Source organism: Trematomus bernacchii, unplaced genomic scaffold, assembly GCF_902827165.1.
Source record: "Trematomus bernacchii unplaced genomic scaffold, fTreBer1.1, whole genome shotgun sequence".
Classification (NCBI taxonomy): domain Eukaryota; kingdom Metazoa; phylum Chordata; class Actinopteri; order Perciformes; family Nototheniidae; genus Trematomus; species Trematomus bernacchii.
Window position 1 is genome coordinate 3522 of NW_022987808.1, and position 9510 is coordinate 13031.

A 9510-nucleotide genomic window follows, 5' to 3' on the forward strand; every position below is an offset into this window, starting at 1 on the left:
CCTCAGAAGAATTCAAATGTGTTCCTCGATCAAACTTGTGAAATGGCCAAGAAAGCAAAAACATTTTGAATGTTAGTGACTGCATTTTCTTATAACACTCGGCAAGGATAGAGTGCAGCATGTACATTATTTATGCAATGTTTAAATTACATGCAAATGAGTTGAAATGCTGCTTTAGAACTATTCCGAATGAAAAGAAACAACAGCTTTCTTTGTCTCGTGCAAACTGCCCTTAGACCTTCAAACTGTTTTGCTCATACTGTAACTACAAAGTTATATTTAATGCTGCTACTTATCTTTTCCACCTTGGATGTGTATGTCTTTATCTGCTCCGTGCCCTTTGCTGTTACAATGTAAATGTCCCTGCTATGGGGCGAATAAAGGATTTCTGCTTCTGTACTTCCTGCTGTTGTGCAGAACATAAAAAAGCAGCAGCACAGAAACAACACATTCACTTTGCTCATTGAAGCCCAGCTTGTGTTTCTTTTAAGCTGTTATTGCCATGTTGTTATTGTTGCTACAGTACTTGACTCCAGCAGTGTAACACTTTGGTTTCTCTGTGTTGCAGCTCGCCCGCTACGCTACAGAGGGGCTTCTCCAGCTAGGACCCCTGGGGTCGACCACCTTCCTGCCTGACACAAAATGCCTCGTCGACGATGGCAGAGGACACGCTCCCAGACTGAAAAAATGTGACACTGTTTCAAGGACTTCACAGAGACTTTGGGACTTCACACAGGTACAGAGTAAACAAAACACATACTCAAGAGGCAACAGATGAAGTGAAGGGTAAAACAGAAAGTTACAGTATGTTCCAAGTCACACAGGGTTCACCCTCTACCAAACTCTGTGGGTAATACTCCTCTCCAATCACAAGCACTCATTCGCACACATCGGCCAATCAGGAAGAGCCTACCCTGTGCTCAACATACAGCATTTATCAGAATCAGAATCAAGTTTATTGCCAGGTACGTTTGTTATCTGGTGGTGGGAACAGAAACAATCTAAACAAATAAATTGTAAAGTAGGTAAGAAAAATAACTATATAAGGATAATACAAAATTAAGTATTTTTAGGAAAACAATTTAGCCTTAAAAGAGGATGCTAAAGACAAGTATCTACATCACATCAAAATCGAACTATACAAATAACCTTAAAAGCTAAGAAACAAAATACAAAACCACTTAGGACAATGAGTAGATATGGCAAAGACGGCTATACCACTGTCTGCTATCTTTTGTTCTTCAGTGATCGGCAAATAGCGTACTGTCTTTTGCCTTGTTAGTTGGGCGATGTTTTGGTGCAATAGGGCTTACATTCCTCGGGTCTTGACCCACTGTACCCAAAGAGTCCAGTAGAGGGCAGATCTTGTGTGAGTCAGAACGAAGGTTACAGATCGTAACCCTAGTTCTATAAGCTGCTGTGTTTATGTAAATATCAATGGGCAAATTTCAGTGTTTCATTGGACAATAACTTTACCGTGTAGAGGGCTCGCCTTTGCTTATAGAAACTAGGGTACAAAAGGTAACCCTAGTTCTATAAGCTGCTATGTGTATGTAAATATCAATGGGCACATTTCAGGGCTCGCTTTGCTTATCGAACTAGGGTTACAAAGGTAACCCCAGTTACTTAATAACTGATACCATTTTAACAGGCATTGAAAAAGGGAAGTTTATATATAAGGTTTTTATTAAAATGTGTCATATGTTCATGTGTTTTGTTGCAGAATGGCCCCATCATCAGCAGGGACACTGGTCGATGCTTGGAGGTAGAAATGTCCAAAGACGCTAACTTTGGCCTCCGCCTGGTGGTCCAGAGATGCTCCGGGCAGAAGTGGATTGATCCGAAACTGGATTAAGCATCCGAGACATTGAAGCCATAGAAGAAAAACAAAACTCTGAGACAGTGTTTGAAGTCACATTTGGATCTCAAACTGTGGACAGTTCAGAGAGGAGCAGAGTATGAGATATTTCACACAGCAAACTGCAGCACACTTGCCTCCCTCAGGTCTCAGAGATCTTCAACACTTAAAGGAGAATCTGATACGTTCATGTGTTCACGGACATCTGCGCTGTTTGAAACGGCCCAAATGTCTGACGTTCAGCCTCATGTATAGAACAGATTACGAGGACACCAGCCCATGAAGGGGGTTGGACGTCCTAGTAACTCTTTTGTTTCTACTGTAAAACAGAATTTTGAAATAAGAAAGTGTGTGTGTGAGCGTGTTTAGTTTAGTGAGTGAATCTGAGCAAATCGAAGATGTGATTGCCACATCAAAGTATGATTTTGGGCTGTGATGGGGAGTATCTTTCGGACATATTGTGCTGGCAGACATGTAATAGGCTTCACAGGGGCTGCCCATCATCTGAACAGGAAGCATTTCACACACACACACACACACACACACACACACACACACACACCACACACACACCACACACACACACCACAGTTCTTTGTTTCTTTGGACTGTATTGCTCACTGAGGACAGGAGCAATCATGTGCCTTTCTCTCCTAATTTCTTTGCTTACTCTGACCGGGGAATGTCAGTCCCAAAAGCATGTACAAAGTTATTTGAAAATTCTTAATATATAAAACAATGTATAAAACAGTCTAATGATAGTAATATATTGTAAAAAGTGAAGAATTGATATCCGTTCTCTGATAACGATTAGGATAATAAAATCATTTTTATGATGAGTCACCTCTCCTTCTTTCTTTGTCCGAACACTTGCTCTACTAGCAAGGACAATGCCATGAAACTATGTGGGTCAAGAATTATTTCCAGGAGTTATTGAATGTAAGGGGAAGGGGTTGAAGAGGATGAAGGATGTCATCTGTCAGGTTGCTCTGGAAGAGGAACTGAAGTCGAGGGACTCGTGAGTCAATGACACTATAAGTATGCACCAGATAAAATAGGAGGAGACGAGGTGAGACAGGAGGAAGGGATGAAGGGAAGGAGGGATGTAGTGATTTAATGATGAAGGGTCGAAGGAATCTAGGGATATATATTTGAAGGATAGAGGGATGTAGAGATGAGAGTGATAAAAAGAAGTGAAGGTAAGGGTCGTAGGGTTTGAAGGGATTTAAGGAGGGGTGGAGGAAGGGATGTAAGGATGAAGGGTCAAGTAATGTAGGGAGTGAAGGATAAAGGATGTAGAGAAGGAGGGATTTAAGGAGGGGTGGAGGAAGGGATGTATACATACATTAAAGAAGGGAGGGATGAATGGTCGAAGGATATAGGAAATGAGAGATGAAGGGATGTAAGGAGGAAGGAACAAAGGATGTAAGGAGGAAGGAAGAAGGATTGTAGGGAGGAAGGGAAGAAAGGATTGTAGGGAGGGAAGGGAAGAAAGGATTTAGAGTGTGAGGGATCAAATCAAATCAGGTTTTATTTATATAGCACATTTAAAAGCGATTTTTGGTCGAGCCAAAGTGCTGTACATGTAATAAAAACACATTACTACAATCACAATAAACAACAATAAGTTACAACAGATATATATAAAAAACAAAATTAAAATAAAAACACAAGGAAAGTCAGGAGTCGTGCTCCGCTCTAACTAGAAAGCCAGAGAAAGAAGTGTGTTTTTAGAGTGGATTTAAAAACCCCTAGGGTCTGGGCCGACCTCACATGGAGGGGCAGAGTGTTCCAGAGCCTGGGGCCAGCTGCTGCGAAGGCTCGGTGCCCTCGGGTTTTAAGCCTGGTCTTGGGCACTACCAGCAGCAGCTGGTCAGCAGACCTTAAAGGTCTGGCTGGGGTGTAGCGCTCGAGGAGTTCAGCTATATAGGCCGGAGCCAGCCCATTTAGTGCTTTAAAAACAAATAAAAGGATTTTAAAATCAATTCTGAACCGAACTGGAAGCCAGTGCAGTGAGGCCAGAATAGGGGTGATGTGGTCACGCTTTTTGTGGCCAGTCAGCAAACGTGCAGCTGCATTTTGGACTAGCTGCAGGCGTTTAATTGAGGCCTGGTCCATACCCACATACAGAGCGTTACAATAGTCCAGTCTCGAGGTTACAAAGGCGTTAATAACCCTTTCTAAGTCATTAAAAGATAAATACGACTTGGTTTTGGCCAATAGTCTTATTTTAAAAAAGCAGGATTTGACTACAGTGCTGATCTGCTTGTCGAATTTAAAAGTGCTGGTGAAGGTCACTCCAAGGTTCATGACCGAGGGGAGGATGTTTTTTTTTTGAGAGACCCCAGAATATCAACCGGAGAGGCTGGAGGTTGCGGTCCAAAAAAGATGACCTCAGTCTTGCTCTCGTTGAGGTTGAGAAAGTTTTTGCTCAGCCAGGATTTTATCTCTGCTAAGCAGTCCATCAGCTGCTGTAGTGAGTGTTTGACATTTGCTTTTAGAGGCAGATATATCTGTACATCGTCGGCGTAGCAGTGGAAGGGAATATTATGTTTTGTGAGAATTGAACCTAGGGGCAGTATGTACAGTAGAAAAAGGATGGGGCCCAGAATCGAGCCTTGGGGAACCCCACAGGTAAGAGGGGCTTTGGCAGAGGAGAAGGCACCTAGCTGTACCGAGAAGCTACGGTCTGTCAGGTAGGACCTGAACCATGCAAGGGCAGAGCCTGTGATGCCAGCGGACTGTTCAAGCCGTGACAGCAGGATGCTATGGTCCACAGTGTCAAAGGCAGCTGTCAGGTCTAACAGCACCAAGACAGCTGGGCTACCTGAGTCGGCGGCTAGGAGCAGATCATTAAAAACTCTTAAAAGGGCTGTTTCAGTGCTGTGCATGGGTTTGAAGCCAGACTGAAACTTTTCATGGATTCCATGGATGGTTAAAAATGGGATGGAGGGAGTTAGGGATGGAGGGATGGGGAAAGATGAGGTAGGAAGGGGATTAACGGAAGGAAGAGGGAGGTTGCTTCATGAGATCGGAGAGAAACAATGTAGACTTGTTGAAGGGGTATGTGTAGCTTAGCAGGTGATTACAGGTGTGGTTGAGACGTGGCCATGCTCCTGTACCTAAGTTAACTAAATATCATTTCTGTCATCAATGAAAGGAATTAGTGTAAACTTTAGCTCCCGGACTGAACCTGGTTAACACAACCACGCACTTTCTTTTGTCCCAGCACCAGCCTGTCTGTTGTTCTGCACTCACAACTTCCTCAGTTGTTTGGCTCTGTGTACTGTGATTATTTCAACCCTCCCACTGGATTAACTGAAAGCTTTCCAATTATTATGCTCAGAAAGAAACTTCTTTAATCTTCTCAGTTTTGTTTCATGTCCAGCCAAAATATGGCAGTTTAAAAAGAAAGACTTGAAAGTGTCTTCCGACATGCTTTCAACTTTTTTAACAAAACTATAAGAAAGACATGAACATCAAATACACCCACAGTACTTTATTGGTTATATAATACATCACTTCTATTGACAGGCATTGTAATACATTGACCACACCAACATTTAAAAGGTTCAGTACTGCGTTCCATACTCTGAACAGTGACTTTGAATACATTGCTTTGGCATGAAAGGCCTGTTCAGTCTTCAATTTACTTGCTTTGTTTTAAAGAGTGTTATGTTTAGGCTCTTTCACATTTACAGTACTTCATTTAGTTTTGACCAAACCTAACCCTTAACATAACTCTTCCCTCAGAACAAACCCCCAAACCTTGCAACGAAAAGTGGTGGTGTACGTCTTGAACAAACACAATGTTTTTTTAACATGTTTTTGTTAATGCCTGAATACAGTCTGTGGTTAATACTAGCTGAAGAGATGTTCACAATTTGTTCTAAGGCACAAAATACATTTGTAAATGCCCCACTCCAGAAAGTATGAAACGTCTTTGTTTCTTAAAATTCAGTTTGCTAACAAGCGTCTAAATGAGACGACTAAACGTCATCTCGCCCAACATTAGCCTCCTTTAGCTTAGCGGTGGTGACGTGAAGTCATGTGACCGTGCTGTAGTTCCTTTATAGCCCAACATTAGCTGCCTTTAGCTTAGCGGTGGTGACGTGAAGTCATGTGTGACCGTCCTGTAGTTCCTTTATAGCCCAACATTAGCCTCCTTTAGCTTAGCGGTGGTGACGTGAAGTCATGTGACCGTGCTGTAGTTCCTTTTATAGCCCAACATTAGCCTCCTTTAGCTTAGCGGGTGGTGATGTGAAGTCATGTGACCGTGTCTGTAGTTCCTTTATAGCCCAACATTAGCCTCCTTTAGCTTAGCGGTGGTGACGTGAAGTCATGTGACCGTGCTGTAGTTCCTTTATAGCCCAACATTAGCCACCTTTAGCTTAGCGGTGGTGACGTGAAGTCATGTGACTGTGCTGTAGTTCCTTTATAGCCCAACATTAGCCTCCTTTAGCTTAGCGGTGGTGACTGGCCTAATGTTAGCTTTTTACTTTAAAAATCATAAAGTGGTGTTGATATGTGGAGATTATTCTGCTGAGCAAAATGTGTAAATTTGGCTCAGCAAAGAGATTATCTTCCGCAATATTAGAAAACCAATGAAAAGATCCTGTTGCTTTTTGTTGAAGGGAGCTCTTGCGATTCTAAATCCCAGGTCTGCCTGCAAATATCTTACAGCAGAATGCAGTTGAATTATTTTGAGCGAGAACAAGATTGCAAAGCTTGACTTCTTCTCCTTAACACAGACATCACATAGGGCAGGAGGTAAGTCAGAAAAGTGCCGTCGACCCTAAAAGCACTGAACACATTCGTTGCGTTCACAAGAGGCTGCCTCGTGTGTCCCAATTTAATTCTCCACTCTCCTCAAACCCAGATATACCGAGCATTTTAGAACGCACTGGAAAGTGAAAAGCCCTTTTTAGTGGGGTGAGCCATCCTATCCGACCTAGATGTTCCAAAAGGCCTATTTTAATTTGGTTTCCAGCTGGTTTACCCTGAGAGATTGCCTGCACTTGCCACCATGTCATGCTTCTTTGCCTCTAATCATTTCATATGAGCGATGCATCATCCGTGTGTCCTCTAAAGGAAGACCAAGACCGCTCGTGCCCTGCCAAGGTAATATCTTATTCTGCTCTCTGAACCAAGTGTACAAAACACACACTGCCAGAGGAATGTTTCACAGACCCCATGTCGGGAAATTGCATGAACCGGAAAATTATTATTCTGGCAATATGGGTTTCCCTGGACTTAACACCTGCAGAATAATGTTACCCGAGCTGATATATATGGATGGATTCAGTGGGTTACAGCTCTGTGAAACTGACACTCGCCTGCTGAGACGTTTTACACCAGCTCCAAGGGAGTGAGTTGCAGAGACAGTATGTGCTTAGCTGTGTGTGTGTGTGTGTGTGTGTGTGTGTGTGTGTGTGTGTGTGTGTGTGTGTGTGTGTGTGTGTTGTGTGTGTGTGTGTGTGTGTGTGTGTGTGTGTGTGTGTGTGTGTGTGTGTGTGTGTGTGTGTGTGTGTGTGTGTGTGTGTGTGTGTGTGTGTGTGTGTGTGTGTGTGTGTGTGTGTGTGTGTGTGTGTGTGTGTGTGTCCAAAGGAACAAATGTTTCCAGAGGATTATTTTAATTCATGGTTAAAATAACTATTGAAGGGCGGTGGTAGTGCTCCAACCTTCAAGTATCAAACACTTTGTAGAGTTTTGTACTTTGCATGTTTACAGAGCCTAGAGGCAGTGTTCGTGTTCGATAAACAACCGGCACAAAAATACAAGCCTCTGTTTTGTTTGTGGAGGCAAAGCATGAGTGACAGTTTTGTACTCAAAGGATACATTTTGTCCTTTAAGGTTAAGGATTAAGGTTTGTGTGTGTAACCAACAGAAGCCACAATTGTGTGTGTGTTAATGCTGAGAATCTGACAATAGCCACGGAGGTCTTTGCAGCAGGTGCAAGCGAAGGTTATTCTGCATTATAGGTTTCATTTCCCCTCAGATTGAATGACAGAGTGACAGTGAGTGATGGGTGTGTGCTTTGGGGGGGGTCGGATGGACAAGGACACCCCAGCAGCCTCGTTCTCTCTCACTGTGATACTGACAATATTCCTTTGATGCAAGGCTGCAGCCGAGGTAGAGGTGACATCATTATTCCGAAAAATGTGGGTGAAAAGGTGGAGGGATGGAGGCGTGGGGGGTGCAGAATGGAGGGGTTGTTGGGTTTTGTTTCAATGGTATCCGTTTGCAACAGGTAGCACTTCCATTGGGAGACTTAACTGATGCTAATTCCCTGGAATACCGAGAATGGAAACCATTTACTAGTGTTAAAGTAAAATGCAGCATGTGTACCCTGCCTCATGCGTATGCCTACTAGAAATAGTATTTTTCCTCTGAAAAAAAAGTGCATTAAGCAGCAAAATGACAATCAGTTTTTGAAACAACGGTGAATTGTCAAACAACCATGTTTGTATTATTGTGGTACAAATGTTAAGAATGTATACCTTTCGTCTGGGAGTCTAAACAAAATCCAAGAAAAAAAATATATGGATTGAGAGGTATATCCATCCCAAATACATTCTTAATCTCCCTTTGAATTTACTTCCAAAAAGTTACAATTTTAGGGCACCATGACTTAAGATGTGTGGCTCAGCTATTTTTACATTTCAAGCATAATCAAGAGCACATACGATCTGCTTTACTTCAAATATCTGTAGTGTGTGAATAATCGTGTACTGGGTCTCATAGGATTTGTTACAGTATATAATCTTCTTTGCAATTAATAAAACGCTTCGCCTATAGTCTCATTCTTCACATGGGACACAGTTTATTCATAACTAGGAGAGCCAGGAGAGCTATCGGAGGTTTATTTATTCAAACCGACAGCAATTACTGCTGTGTTTTAAAAGCACAGAGACCTGGACAGTTAGCCGCGGCTCAATATGCGAAAAAAGTTTTAATGAGCAAAGTTTGAGGGGAGAAACACAAATTATGGATGATGTAGATTTGTCTCAAAGGCGATGATAAGAATATGTGCAGACAGAGGTACAGATGAAATTGTAAAGACTGTATTTATCAAGAGCTTTCAATCCATTAAAATAAAGAATATACATTTCCCCTGATTTGTTACCAGATAAAACTAAATTGACCTTGTGGCTCTTTCTACTTCAATACATCAGTGGGGATTATTTAAGGCTTTATGAGGACTGTGAGCGGGTCTCAGATTAATGTCGTTCAGTTTACGAGCCCTTCTTGAGGTAAAGATCAGTTCTCTATTCAATATTTCAACACTTTAATTGTAGCCATCGAAGATTCCATGCAGGGCGGATGTAACGAAAAATGTATCCTCATCTTAGTATTTTTGTCGCTCTTATAACGTGCCATTTACACTGAAACAAAATGGGAATTTACAAGTGAATATTTTTAAAAATAATTATTAATTCTAATCAATGTTAACTAGTTAGCTTTAGAGAGGGTGCCAGATGTTCCCCCCAAGTGTTTATGCTAAGTTAGGTGCCTCCCAACCCAAGGTCTGTATCTGCGAATGGTATCTTTTAACCTCAGTTGCAAAGATATTTGATAAATGATAAATGGACTTCCTTTGCTTTATCCCGACTTTACGACTCCTCAAAGCGCTTCAAATATACAAGTCGTCA

General features: G+C 42.0%; 1 protein-coding gene across 1 annotated transcript; it reads left to right on the plus strand.

Moving 5' to 3' along the window:
• Positions 1-568: 568 nt before the first annotated feature.
• Positions 569-2697, plus strand: LOC117498741 (polypeptide N-acetylgalactosaminyltransferase 9-like; the record flags this gene model as incomplete). Its single annotated transcript, XM_034150888.1, has 2 exons — positions 569-736; positions 1724-2697. Coding segments are annotated over 2 exons (300 nt in total), but the record flags the coding sequence as incomplete, so codon positions are not given.
• Between the last annotated feature and the right edge of the window lie 6813 nt (positions 2698-9510).